Source organism: Silurus meridionalis, chromosome 12 (assembly GCF_014805685.1).
Source record: "Silurus meridionalis isolate SWU-2019-XX chromosome 12, ASM1480568v1, whole genome shotgun sequence".
NCBI lineage: Eukaryota > Metazoa > Chordata > Actinopteri > Siluriformes > Siluridae > Silurus > Silurus meridionalis.
Window position 1 is genome coordinate 16,499,688 of NC_060895.1, and position 13,779 is coordinate 16,513,466.

The 13,779-nt window shown below is 38.5% G+C and overlaps 2 protein-coding genes across 10 annotated transcripts; one reads left to right on the forward strand and one right to left on the reverse strand.

Moving 5' to 3' along the window:
* The first annotated feature begins 119 nt into the window (after nt 1–119).
* Nucleotides 120–6,285, forward strand: sarm1 (sterile alpha and TIR motif containing 1). 8 transcript variants are annotated; one of them, XM_046863407.1, is made up of 10 exons: nt 176–285; nt 483–678; nt 987–1,561; nt 1,637–2,255; nt 2,355–2,567; nt 3,507–3,598; nt 3,927–4,253; nt 4,458–4,647; nt 4,738–4,859; nt 5,287–6,285. In XM_046863407.1, exons 3-10 carry the CDS (start codon nt 1,107–1,109, stop codon nt 5,426–5,428), a joined length of 2,160 nt encoding a protein of 719 aa, XP_046719363.1. In that variant the 5' UTR covers nt 176–285; nt 483–678; nt 987–1,106; the 3' UTR covers nt 5,429–6,285. The 8 variants fall into 8 exon arrangements, with proteins under 8 accessions (XP_046719366.1, XP_046719368.1, XP_046719365.1 ...); XM_046863410.1 differs by lacking the exon at nt 483–678 and having other exon boundaries at nt 120–285; nt 1,136–1,561; XM_046863412.1 differs by lacking the exon at nt 483–678 and having other exon boundaries at nt 120–285; nt 1,166–1,561.
* Nucleotides 6,286–6,511: 226 nt separating this feature from the next.
* On the reverse strand, nt 6,512–11,728 carry slc46a1 (solute carrier family 46 member 1). 2 transcript variants are annotated; one of them, XM_046863415.1, is made up of 6 exons: nt 11,053–11,723; nt 9,736–10,127; nt 9,180–9,640; nt 7,879–7,962; nt 7,621–7,777; nt 6,512–7,452 (listed from the first exon to the last, which is right to left on the reverse strand). In XM_046863415.1, the coding sequence occupies exons 1-6, from the start codon at nt 11,356–11,358 to the stop codon at nt 7,398–7,400; spliced, it is 1,455 nt and encodes a 484-aa protein (XP_046719371.1). In that variant the 5' UTR covers nt 11,359–11,723; the 3' UTR covers nt 6,512–7,397. The 2 variants fall into 2 exon arrangements, with proteins under 2 accessions (XP_046719371.1, XP_046719372.1); XM_046863416.1 differs by lacking the exon at nt 6,512–7,452 and having other exon boundaries at nt 7,617–7,777; nt 11,053–11,728.
* Between the last annotated feature and the right edge of the window lie 2,051 nt (nt 11,729–13,779).

The window sequence follows — 13,779 nt, forward strand, 5'->3', positions numbered from 1 at the left end:
GGTGACATCCTCTAATTTTTCTTTTAACAGATTTTTAATATTTTGTTGATTCACATCTGAGTCACATTTGGCCTCTTAGTGAAGGCGCCACGGCGCGCATGCGCAAATTCTCCAAATCAATAACGTTATGGATCCGGGCGTCACGAACAACAGACGGACATCAAATAACACCAGCACATTAAAATGAGCTTCCGAGCAGACAAAAAAAATTATCATTGCAAACCAAGTCACAACAGACCCCCCTCTCTCCTGGAAGTCGCATTAGATGTTCATCAGGCAAAGAAGGTGAAAACATAGAGTATGCACAGTCTGCTGTTATTCAGCTATTGCTGCCTTCTCATTTAACTGTAGGCATGATTTAAATGTAATTGATTAAATTATTAGTGAATTTGATAGTTTTGTAAATAATTTGTTTATTACATGATATAAATTAGTTTGTAAAAATAATCCCAGTGTGGTGTTGTGCTGGTGCCGGCCTACAGAGGGAGACACTGAGCTCTCTGTTGTGTGCTGCTTTGTTGCTGAGGAAAAGGAGCAGAGAAAGGATGCGCCGAGAGCATTTGTTAATGAAAAAGCTTTGATTTTGTACAATAAACTCGACACTTTCGGAATAAATATATCTAAAAGGAGCTGGGGCTGGCTTTCCCTACATGACGCAGGGCCGTGCTTGGATGACGGGTAATAAAATACCGGCCTTTTGTTATCACAAATATAAACATGGTGCATGTGATGTAGCTTTCCTATGTGTTTGTTTGATTGTGCATGTGTTACTCAGACACTTCTCACGCCCTTTACTATAAAATCTCTCTCTTTTTTTAATTTTTTATTTTTTAAATCATAAATCATAAAAGGCATAATCCATATCTGCTTAGGCCTCTATATCTGCTTAGGAAATACCCTTTTGGTTTTTTTTGCCCCTGCAGTGACATCATCAAGTGATGTAGATTGATGAGAAGACTCTCATTATTGTTATCTTTGTTATTTAGGCATTAAACAGGTGAAGGATACGGCTGATTATACACTGTGCCCTGGCAGTGTTTAACCGTAGCACATCGACAGATTTCCTCAAATCAAGCATTTCACAGGCATTGACAAACTTTTCTTAGATGCTCTTGTCTCTGGTTGTTTGTCTTAGCAATATTTTTCGACGTTTCCCAATGCTCAGTTTGGACAGACTCACTGTCCCGGAGCGGGTCATCTGGTTTCAGACGCAGAAAATGATCTCTGAGCCCAGGTCTGTTTCACCTGGCCTTCATGCCGATGTCCAGGCCATGTTGGACCGCTCACTTCCTGCACTGCGGACTGCTGTGAAAACACTCAAGTCCTCCAAAGACACTGGAGATGTGCCAAAGACTCGACAAGCGATTGCCGAAATTTTCCAGCTTGTCGAGGAGGCGTGGGTTTTGCCAGCAGTTGGCCGGCAAGTGGCAGAGGAAATCTGCAACAGAATACGGCTGGATGGAGGTCTGGAGTCATTGTTGCAGCTACTGCAAACACCTGTTCAGGACATCACATACGAGTCTGCCAAGCTGCTGGAACAGATTCTGATCTCGGAGAACAGGTATGATACATGATCACTTCTTATGCTTGAGGTTTTTTCAAACTGTACTCTGAACTAAGAGGTCTTTTCCTACAGAGACTATGTAGCACGCATGGGTCTTGGTGTGATCCTGAACCTGACTCTTGAGCATGAGAACATGCTGCTTGCAAAGAGCCTTTCAGGCATCCTGGAGCACATGTTCAAGCACGCAGAAGAGACGTCGGCTCAGCTTATTGGAGACGGAGCCATGGATGCGTTACTGTTCTGGTGCCGTGGTACAGATTCCACAGTGCTACGCCATTGTGCTGTGGCTCTGGCCAACTGCGCCATGTATGGTGGGCACCGGTGCCAACGGTTGATGATCGAAAAGCAGGCAGCTGAATGGCTCTTTCCTTTGGCCTTTTCCAAGGAGGATGAGCTGATTCGCTTTCATGCATGCTTGGCTGTAGCTGTGTTGGCTGATAACAGGGAGCTGGAGAGCGAGGTGGTAAAGTCAGGCACGCTGGAGCTGGTGGAGCCGTTCATCGCCTCCCTAGATCCGGATGAGTTTGCTCGCAGACTGCAGGACAGTACTGACAGTGTTCAGGGACGCACCGCTGCTGACCTGCAGCATCTGTTGCCGCTCCTGGATGGTACACGGCTTGAGGGAAAGTGCATTGCTGCTTTCTATCTTTGTGTAGAGAGTGGCATCAAGTCCCGGCAGCGCAACACCAAGGTGAGACAGAGCCAGAAACTGAAATATGTCTCGATGGTGCTGCACTGCATGCAATATCGTATGTACTTACGTGTGTACTTACATCTCTTTTTTTCTCAGATATTTCAGGAGATTGGTGCTGTTCAGAGCTTAAAGAGGATTGCCATGTACTCAAGTAATGCCACTACACTGTCTCTGGCCAAAAGAGCCCTGAAGATGATGGGCGAAGATGTTCCACGCCGCATTCTCTCCTCTGTTCCTAATTGGAAAACGGTGGAGGTACAAACATGGCTGCAACAGATTGGCTTTAGTGCCTACAGTGATCGATTCCAGGTTTGTGAGCAGCAACTTAATTTTGTCATACATTTTAGAGAAAATAACACAAACATAATATAAATATACAGTACAGAAGTGGTACTCACTTACAGTGGTGGAGAGTAACAAAGTAAATGTAATTCGTTGCTGAAGTATTTTTACTTTCAATTCACTACATTTCAAAGTCAGATCAATATCAATCAAACAATGCTATCAAATCAATACTCAACTCTATTTTGGGAGATCAGTCGTTCCTTTTTATTTATTAGCAAAAAACTTATCTGGTCAAGCACACAGCAAGCCACCAATCATGGTAGAGCGTGCACTCTTTAAAAACTTGTTTTGATTGCCAGTTAGTGGTATCTATTTAACACAAACACTTCAGCGTCAGTTCAACAGCAAGCAGAAGATTTTAAAAGAAATAAAATATGGAAGAAACTCCTGAAACTAACTTGCCACAACACCCGTAGCCTCATTTGCATGATTTTTTTTTAATTAGTTAAAAAGAAGGTTTTGGTGTTTTGAATAATTAATATCATTATTATAAATAAATTAATGTGCTAAGAGTAACATTGGAGTCTTTTTACATAAACTGAGTTGATTAAGCAAAGAGTCTTGAGAAAAATAATAATTGGAATATATGAACATCATATTAATCATAGTCATAAAACTTTTGATACAAATATTTGAAGGCAAATACATTTTTACTTTTACTTAAGTGAAAGTTTATAGGGAGCACTTTTACTTTTTTATAACATTTTTTTCTAGGGTATCGCTACTTTCATTCAAGTACATGGTTTGTGTACTTCGTCCCCTATTCCTTACTTAAAACCAGATTCTTACAGACACTAAAACTGTGCCATTTTAACTGTAAGGTCATTTTCACTATGGTGGTGAAGGTCACAGTGTTATGACCAACTTTTTTCTGTGTGTATTTGGTGTATGTGTTTGTGCCAGGAGCTGCAGGTGGATGGAGACCTCTTACTTAATATCACTGAGGAGAACCTGATTAATGATCTGGGAATGACTTCTGGTATCACCCGCAAAAGGTTGGCATAAAACTAAACACAGTGAGAATGCTTTTCTGTTATAATGTAATATATTCATAGCTTCATAGTCAAGATTGAATTTTATAGGGATTTTTTTTTACCCAAAAACCAGAACCATATTTTAGCCCTAGAACATTTGAGTTTTCCCAGACCCCCCCCTCATTAAATTAATTTCATTAAGACAAGCAGTGCCCCCTTTGTCATAGTTATAGGTTAAAGGAAAGTCTGATACTTTATAATTAGTGTCATTTTAACCTAGTAAACATTAGTTTTTAAATGACAGAGGAAGACATATTTGTAGTCATATTTCATGCAAAATCTCATTCAGGTTTATGCGAGACCTGCGGGTACTGAAGACCTATGCTAACTACTCCATGTGTGACCGTAATAATCTGGCTGACTGGTTGGCGGATATGGACGCACGGTTCCGTCAGTACACCTACAGTATGGTGCAGTCCGGTGTGGATCGAAACAACCTCCTCCAGATAACGGATGAGCAGCTGCAGCGGGATTGCCATATAGAAAACGGTATCCACAGGGCTCAGATCCTCGCTGCTGCCCGCCGGCCCACTAGGCCCTGCTTCACCGATTCACGCCGCACAGGTCCAGATGTTTTCATCAGCTACCGGCGAACCACTGGATCTCAGCTTGCCAGGTAAGAACTAACACCTTGAATTATGAACATTCAATTAAGATCATTTGAAACGTTATTATTTCCAATAAATTGTGTACAGGAAAATGGGTTACAGTTTAATGAACACTAAACTTCTGACCTGAAAGAGCTGAAAGTCTGGACATGAAAATGAAAGAGTTTGCATCAGTTTGTATATTGAAAATAAAAGTATCTCTTACCCTTCAGTCTGCTGAAGGTGCACTTGCAGGTGCGTGGCTTCAGCGTTTTTATCGATGTAGAGAAGCTGGAGGCAGGCAAGTTTGAGGAGAAATTGATAAGCAGTGTACAGAAAGCGAGAAACTTCATCCTGGTGCTGTCAGCCAACGCGCTGGACAAATGCATGGGTGACACTGGCATGAAAGACTGGGTTCATAAGGTTCGATTCTTTCTTTTTTCTTTTCTACCCTCAGTGTGATTTCATGTAGGAGTAAACTAGTCCAAACATGACGGTGTGTTTGATCTGCAGGAGATCGTCACCGCCCTTAAAGGGAAGAAGAACATTGTTCCTGTGACTGACAACTTCCAGTGGCCCGATCCCAACTCTGTTCCTGAGGACATGCGATCTGTTCTCAAATTTAATGGCATCAAGTGAGTCAATGCTCACAAACAGTACATATGAAGAATAGGTATAAGAAGTAGTTAAATTCCAGTCGATTTAGAGGTTTATGCAGATATTTTTACCATTTATCTGTGTCTAATTAAACTTTTCATTAGATGAGATAATGACATTAGCATCAATCCAATCAAAGCATAATGTTACCAGCTAATTGCTTCTCTTCTCTTCTCTTCTCTTCTCTTCTCTTCTCTTCTCTTCTCTTCTCTTCTCTTCATAAAATGCTTCATTTTGCAATCATTAGTCACATTGTATTACTCAGCTGCTGTATTAATGCTCATTTATTTTCAGTCCATCTGTAACAACATGACCACTGCACTTAATATGCCTCCCAAATACCTACATAATTGCTGAACTAATTTAATAAGTTTATAGATAATATTGAGCTCTTTAATGCTGCAGGTGGTCCCATGAGTATCAAGAAGCATCAATAGAAAAGATTCTTCGCTTTCTGAAGGGAGGCCCCAATCAAGAGCAGCTGGACAGCTCAAAGGCCTGCATGGAACCAGAGCAGAACGTTCCTCCTTCCACTAATCAGTGTTGAGCTAACCCACTGAATATGTACATACCTAGTCAGTGACCAACCCATACTGGTATCTTCTGATTGCTATTAATGGATAATTTTCCTATCACGCTATCCGCTGGATGAAAACGAGTGATCAACTGTAATCCTCTGATCCTTAATTTGTCAGGTAAAGCTATCACTGCTTAATCTCTCAGGAATACAAGTACAGTGTCTAATTCCCAACCATGGATGTATAATCAACCATTAGGTACTTTTCATTATAGCTGACGTTATACCAGAGTTGGTAGCAAAATGCAGTATGTGGCATGGTTGTTCACATTCTTAAAATGTTTCTTGTACTGAATATAAGACAAGGGCATGATATAAGGGCATTGTTCTGAACACCTGACCTGCTAGATTAAAGTAATTTATGTAACCAGATTGATGTAACCAGATTGAAAAACTGCTACTATATACCTAGAATTAGCATGAAATTATTTTACTTAACTGTTTATTAGACATTTGAAACCCTGCCCCTTTGCCGGAATTGGGTGAATAAAAAAAAATTACTCGGACCCTGCTACAATATTACACACAGTATTGCAGATTGGATAACGTCACCACAACCTGTATGTTACCTGTTGGCAAAGTCCTATATTTGCTGATGTAAACTTACATCATACACCTTTCACACCAATACAAAAATCTGTACAACTCTTACAGTGTTCATAGCTTTACCCTCTTCTGGGCTGCTGCCTTAATAGTTTAAGAACATGATTCAATATTAAACATTGTATGTGGTAATGTGTAGAATACAGCTGAGAGAACATAGTAAAATTATTGTTAACTTTTTGGGGGGGAATTAATTGTCAATAAAATTTTTCTTTAGAAACATACATTTATTTGTTTCCAAACTCGAGCTTAATGCCTGTGGGTTAGATAGCGTGATGATTCTAGCCTGTATTATGGTCATACATTCATAACAAACAGGAAGCGAGGACACTTTCATTTCCACATTATTCTTTTCTGACTATTGCATACAGCATTTTTGCTCAGTTACTCGCCCCTCCTGGTGTTAAATAAGAATTCTGTACTGAACAAATTGAACAAAAAGTCGACATGTCATTATCATGAATCATGTTTATTGCCTTAAGAGCAACCCCAGTGAGAGCTAACCTCTGTGTTTGTGTTTTGAGGAGACCTGTGTACTGTGCTGAGACTACAGCAGTCATCCGAGTCTCCTTAAGGGACTTGTATAGGCCAAACACTCAGACCCTGTGTAACTCTGTAATCCCAGTCTGCTACAGATCCTTTACCATGTTAACGAGACAATGAGTAACTATCATGTAGACTACAGTGTAATATTGAATATAAGCAATAAAATACAATGTGGTTGGGTGTTGCAACGGTTACTGATTTCTGTAACTGTGTTCATTTTAAACCACAGCAAATTGCACAATGTTTTTATGTAATTTTGCACTATGCTGGTAAAAGTACAATGAAACATGAGTTTTAAACGATCCAAAGTCATAATTCAGTGTGTGCATTGCCACATTGCCAGAACAGGTTTGGACTGTTAAAAATAATAATAGTAATAAAAATATCCACAAACTATAGTTTATGTACTATATATGAAACCTGTACCTAAAATACATTGGTTTTAAAAAATTATCTTCATTAAATTCATATTAATTGGCCATAATAAAAAAATCCACAATACTTGTGCAATTGATCAAGAAACACACACCTTCTGTTTTCATGATGCTGCTCAAAAAGTACAAAATATCGTCACATTTCATTTTCATAAAAGTAAATACAGTTAAAACACATCTCTTTCAAATCAAACATCATGGGAGTTCTATATATTATATATGATGAAAATGTAGACAGCAGTAAATAGACATGAGTCTTCACACCCTGGCTATGTATTCTTCATAGCGCTGTGTTGAGTCTGGGACTGAGACTGCTGTCTCTCCTTTTCAAGGTCAAGGATTTTGCACAAACAGTATCAGTTCACTGCAGTCTCTTCATTGTTCATCCTCTTCTCTCTGTGCCACAAGACCCTGTAGAGATAAAATGCCATCAGTGATTCATGCATTTTTTTTTGGCTCTTTTATTGGAGAGTACAACCTTAACCATAATCAAAATCATTATTGGATCACTGAGAAAAAAATTAACTGCATGGTTAATTTTTATGTCTAGGAGGAAACTGACCTCCTTTGTGATCTTACCCAATTATTCCAGCAGGAAGGACAAGGACTATAGCACCAAAGAGGAAAGGAAATCCCTTCATCATGTGTAAGGTGGCAGGGTAGAGCGAGTTAAAAACTCCGCTGGCCACCAGTGAACCAAGACCCTCTACACAAGCCACAGATGCGAAGAGAACACCTAAGAGAAATTACACACATCAGCTCTTAAACAAATATTTCTCATTGTAATTGTTTTTCTTTGGTTTCACACTCTTTACTGGTCCCTGATTTAAGCTCTACCTTGCTCTGAGGGGTTCACAAGTTTAGACAGTTTGGATCTCAGGACTGGAGTGGAGGCCATAAAGAGAAAACACAGGCTGTATCCTGAAAAACAGATTCACATGGTTGACAAAAGCCAACAGACAGCAATGTGGAGTAAATAGTATGTATGAACTTTGAATTAAAAAGTCTGGTCATTAGTGTGCATTTGACCAGCCATCAACTAGTGGCACAGTTATTAAAGCAGGCATTAGTTCCCTGATGTTTTTCAGCCTTTAATAAAATTTACAAAACATGTGTAATGCCCTGTCCAATATAGTTCATATAGCTCAGCAGTTTAGAGTCCTGAAAACTAAGTTTAAATCATTAAATCCTCAAATCCAAGTCACATCCAAAGTCTACAGCAGCTTCTTATGTTAAGTGGCTACACCATGTAAAAGTCCTGAATGTGGGACTCTGCCACTAAAATGTCCATGAATGGCAGGAAACTGTAGACCACAGGTTCCTTCAAGGGGTTAAAACCTGAAATCTGAGGTGACTTGATTTACACAAGGGTGTCCTAAGTGGAACTATTTAGTTTTAGGCCTGATTTGGAACAGAATTTGTTCTATTCCAATGTTTCTTGAAGTTTCATTCAAACACAAATCTGAGTCATGAACTTGATTCATTGTGTACCACTATTTTTTCTAATTGATTTTGATTAATACCCACAGATATCATATGTATATCATAACCTCACATATACACCTGGAGAGTGCTGACTTGACAACTGTACAGACAAAACATACAGAACAAGTGTGTGCATCTTATAGTATAGTAAAGTGATGATAGTAAATCACCAAATATTAATCAAAAACAGACTATGACATTATGTGGGTTGTGACTGCACACACAGTCCCACTTAAAACTAATTCATTACAAATTGGAAGCATTTATCAATACAGATTAATAAACAAGTCCTTAGAAAACAGCTGAAAAATACCAAAAACATTAGCACAATTAATTATTTAGCCATTAATATTGATGGATTCTATTCGTGTCATGTGCATTTGTATTATAATTGTTGCTCTTATGACCACTGAAATATTGACAAAGTTTAGTGAAAGCGTGTTTTCTGTAGACTGAATGTTACAGAACCGTACAACACTGTTTAATGATGTAGATGTGTAAAGAAAGTCACTGCAAAATGGTAAGAAAATGTTTTCATTACTTTAAGGTTTTAACTGGGCACTAAAAGGTTATTAGGTTGTTTTTCCATAAACCAACCCTAAAAAGTGAAATAAAAAATAATTATAAAATAGAATGTGGTTTGAAAAAATTACCTGTAAACATAAGACCTGTAGTATTTGCAAATGAAAACACCACCAAACCAGCGATGTTGGACACCAGGCCAAGGATAGCTACACAGGAGTCACTGAGGCAGCGCTGTAAAACCTTCAGGCCTAGAAGACTGGTGAGGTAGGCCATGTGCTGAGCGGCCGAGCCGTACCCGATCAGCTCAGAATCCCAGCACAGAGGTGTGCTCAGCTCATAGAGCACGTACAGCTCCCGTGAGCCGAAATGCACAGTGATCACCAAGAAGAAGCACAGGGTGTAAAGCCAGAGTCTGGTCCTGTGTCCTCCCTGTCCTCCAGATGCAAACAGATTACAAACAGCTCTGAGATGCTGGGTGGAGAAGAGACTCGCTCCAGGGTCAGGGGTCACAGACTCAGGTATGAAGAGGTAAGCATAGAGGGCTGTGGCAAGGTTTGTGGATAGCACAAGCCAGAAAGGGTTGATATATCTAAAATAAAAAAAACTTGTTTAAAATATATCAAAAACTTTTACTGCCAGTCGTAAAAATTAATTCATAGTTTAAGGCACAGAACAGGTTTTTACCCTTGTGCATGTCGCCATTTACCCCCAATTATGCTTGCAAACATTCCAGCAACCCCCAAACATGCCTCCAGTATTGCCACACGAAACGTGCGAGAACGCTTGTCACTGATGTCGGCCACATACGCGAAGCACCCGGCCAGAATGGCATTAAAATCCCCAGAAAGGCCACTGCAAATTCGTCCCAATAAGAACCAGGCCACAGGGAGTTTCAGATACATGACAGTCAGGTAGACAGTAGCCTGGACAGCAAGGCCCAAACTGGGAAGTATCAAGACGAGCCGCCGCCCTGCTCGGTCACTCCATGAGCCAATCAGAATCACAACAAAGAGGCCCACAAGAAAACCTCCAAGATTGATGTACAAGTTCCAATGTGCAGTCAGGGATTCAACCTCCTGCATTGAAAAAAAAAATTTAAACGTTACAGTGTTTTGTTGTTTCCATTTTTAGCTATGCTGATGCATATTGTGAAATTGGACAGTCAGTCAGAATATTATAGATTTAGGATTATTCTGCAGTCAACATTTAAAAAGAAAAATGCTGTAAAACGTTTAAAATGTGAGTCAGGGCATGCCCAGGCAAGATTTCTGGATATTTTTCCTTTCTAGAGTCAACCCAGTGACCATGGCAAAAAAAGCTGTAAGTTGCTGTGGCATATGATTGTATTAACACGTCTTTTTTTCAAAATGGCACATTTCAATACCTTTTTCTTGGCGTTTCTTTAGTGATCTTGCACTGTTGTTCAAAACCTACATCCATTTTACACTTGATTTAATTCTCAGCTCTATTCACAGTGCTGACTTTATATAATTATATACATTATTATTTTAATTCCACTGGTTGCAGCTGATCAGAGTTTCTAAAGGTTCATTTTCCTGAAATGTAATTAGTCACATGACCCAGGACATTTTGAAGATGCTTTAGCTTTGTCACATACACACACATTGTAGCACAGTGATTTTTTTTTTCACATAATCACAGCTTGTTAGGAAGATAGGGTCAGTGAACAGGACCGGCCATGATGCTGCATGCCCGGAGCAGACCAGGTTAAGGGCCTTTCTCAAGGGCCCAATAATGGCAGCTTGGTCATGCTGGTGCATATCTTGATCCCAGATGACTGTAATAATTTTATAGAACACTACAATGAGTTTAGAATCACTTTCACACTGTTTAGAATGCATTTATACTGGGAAGACGTCACTGCTGACATCTATGTAGTGTTTTAACTCTAAGAAATCACACAATCCTCTTGAGACCAAGGGCGTTTTGTGCGTCAGTCTGCGCAACGTATGCGCATACGGCTTTTGTTCATAGAGCTACCTTCTGAAGAGGGTCTTGTTGAGCAGATGAATTACCACATCCTCCTCCTCCTCTCGTTCCGTTATAACCCACGTCCTCGCTAATGCGTTCCCAGAGGTACTGCGTGTAAAGGGGCGCCTGCAGTGCAAGCGAGAACATGGAGAGGAAGATCACGGGCTCGACCGTGACTGAGAGTGGACATGCGTATGGAGGAGACCGCGAACAGTCACACTGGATTCCCGACAGCTCTTCCTGATCCTCCACCGCCGCCGCGTCCTCCAGCGTGTCTGCAGAGAGGATTTCCCTCGTGTCCGATTCTTCCTCCATGATTACAAACCACGATCATTTAAAACTCTACTCATTAAAGGAGTCAGGCGTCAGCAATAACGCAGACATTTGCGAGGTTTCTGTAACTGCAGACTCCAGGTGTGCGATCACTTGTACTTTGTCAGGTCACGTGACAAACACATGTTGCGCAGCTGCAAAGTAAAGGACGAGGGACATAAAATCATTTGTAGTTTTTACGTAATGTGTGTAATCGTGGCAGTACCATACACAATCTGATATTAAAAAAACAAAGAAACAAATACATTTCTAAGTCTATCGTAGACACATGTTTTGAAAAGAAAGTTAAAGGAATTTTAGTCTATACAAACAATATTATTGATATGCCATTACTGGTCACGTGACAGTTGCGGCTCACGTGGTGTATCTTGCAATAAGACTGGGAATAACACCAGCACCTGTTTTTTTTTATTTATTTATTTTATTCAGAATATATATATATATATATATATATATATATATATATATATATATATATATATATATATATATATATATATATAAAAAAGCCTATCAATATAAAATAAAACAAAGCAAAATGCTATTGAAAGTTATTATGTTTAATGCTTTAGTCTGTAGTATTTAAACCTGTTCCTAGAGTTGCTTTTATTGTCTGTATTGTCTATTGCCTTTTGTCTGAACTGAAATGATCTCATCTTTTTTTATTTACTTTTAAAGATACCAGTTTTAATTTTGTTCACGATTTTGCAAACAGTTTTTTTTATCTATAAACCACACAAAGAATACTTACATAGTAATAGCACCCCCTTGTGGATAATCTTCAGAATGTAAAATCTGTGCAGGTAAGTAAATTCTATTGTTCTAAAAATGTACCAAATCATATAGCAGGAGGAACAGATTAAGCATAATTTCATTCAAAATTTCAGGAAACAAAATAGCAGGAATTTAAAACAGGTTACTGAGTATTACTAAAGACCATGAGGTCAAAGTCATTTCTCACGTGTACCAATAACATGCTCTATTTGAGTTAAGTAAACAAAAAAGGTGTCATCATGATAAAGTACAGCAGAAGTGAGATCGCTAATATGATGTAATATGACTACTTATAAATCTGCTTCACACATTGTGCATTGTCTTTACTTGAAACCTGTTTATAAATTACAAAAAAAGTTTAAATAAAAATTATGTTAAATTTTGTTATTAGTGTAACCAGGTCTCACCTGATATAAATATTTCTTCACAGCATGATGGGGACTATTTAATGCATTTTGGTTTAAATCAGTGAACTATTAGCCAGTAATATTATGCTTGTTTCTTATTAAAATCATTTATTTGACTTTTTATACTAATTAAATGCCTTTTATTGAGATCAGTAAGCATAATCTGTGTTATAAATGCACTTGGCAGTCTTTGTCATTTATGATTGATTAGCGTTTATCAACATTTTCAAATGATTTCAGTTTTATTAAAATAGTCCATTTGGTGAAAACTTAAGTTTGATTTGGCCTATGAAAACATTTACACATAATTTGTCTTACATGTAAAACTAGCATTTACTTTTTGAAAAATACAGAATGTGAAAGTGTATAATAACTGCTTAAAATCTGTATAAAATCCCGGTTATCTCAAAACCAAATGAGAAACTGAGTCTAAAGAGTCTATTCTACCACAAAGCACTATGCCCACCCACATTAACAAATAGGGCAAAAACTGGTCTTAATATGTTTTTAGGAGGTGGAAGAAAAACGGGAGAATCTAGCAAAATCTCAAACAGGTACAGGAAGAACAGTGGTACCAAACCTTGACACAGAGATCAAAATGAGCTCAGCATTAAGTCTGTGAAATTGAAATACTACCTGCTATGCCACCTAAAAAGAATTAATTACAGATTTATTTGTCACAAAACAAAATTTACAGAAATTGTAAAATATTAGATGTTTAATTTAAGAAGGTTAGGATGACTAATAATACTAGGATGATAATAAGCTCAGGATGACATGTGATCCTGATTTGCTCAGTCTGATTTAAGTGTTGATATGCATCAATGTTTATATATTAAAAAGTTTATATGATGCTTTATTTATATATATTTTTCAAGAACTTATATGTAAAGGGTGCAACATTTATTCTATTTCCCTGTTGAATGCTTAATAGAATCAAATTATTTGATTTGATGATCTTTGGCATGGACACTCTTATGGGAGTGACTTTATTCATTCATTCAGGAGTTTTAGCTGCACACCCTGGCAGATGTTTGGACTTTTTTAGGAAGATGCATAATTTTATTGCTTTCACCTTGAGCTGAAAGTGAATCACCAAGTTCATAAATCCAGCTGCCACTGGGATAATTTTATGAATCATAAAGCCATAAATCATCTCTGAACCTAACTGCAGAGGTGTTCCTAATTTGAGCCCATGCTCATATTCCTTTTTTTTCAGGAT

Excerpts from the sequence above, each read along its gene's own strand:
- sarm1 (XM_046863409.1), top strand. The coding sequence starts at position 184 with ATGAGCTTCCGAGCAGACAAAAAAAATTATCATTGCAAACCAAGTCAC. Across the intron at positions 2,568-3,506 it reads CCTACAGTGATCGATTCCAG|GAGCTGCAGGTGGATGGAGA; the intron begins GTTTGTGAGCAG and ends TGTTTGTGCCAG. Across the intron at positions 3,599-3,926 it reads TCTGGTATCACCCGCAAAAG|GTTTATGCGAGACCTGCGGG; the intron begins GTTGGCATAAAA and ends AATCTCATTCAG.
- slc46a1 (XM_046863415.1), bottom strand. The coding sequence starts at position 11,358 with ATGGAGGAAGAATCGGACACGAGGGAAATCCTCTCTGCAGACACGCTG. Across the intron at positions 10,128-11,052 it reads AACAAGACCCTCTTCAGAAG|GAGGTTGAATCCCTGACTGC; the intron begins GTAGCTCTATGA and ends TTTTCAATGCAG. Across the intron at positions 9,641-9,735 it reads AAATGGCGACATGCACAAGG|ATATATCAACCCTTTCTGGC; the intron begins GTAAAAACCTGT and ends TTTTTATTTTAG.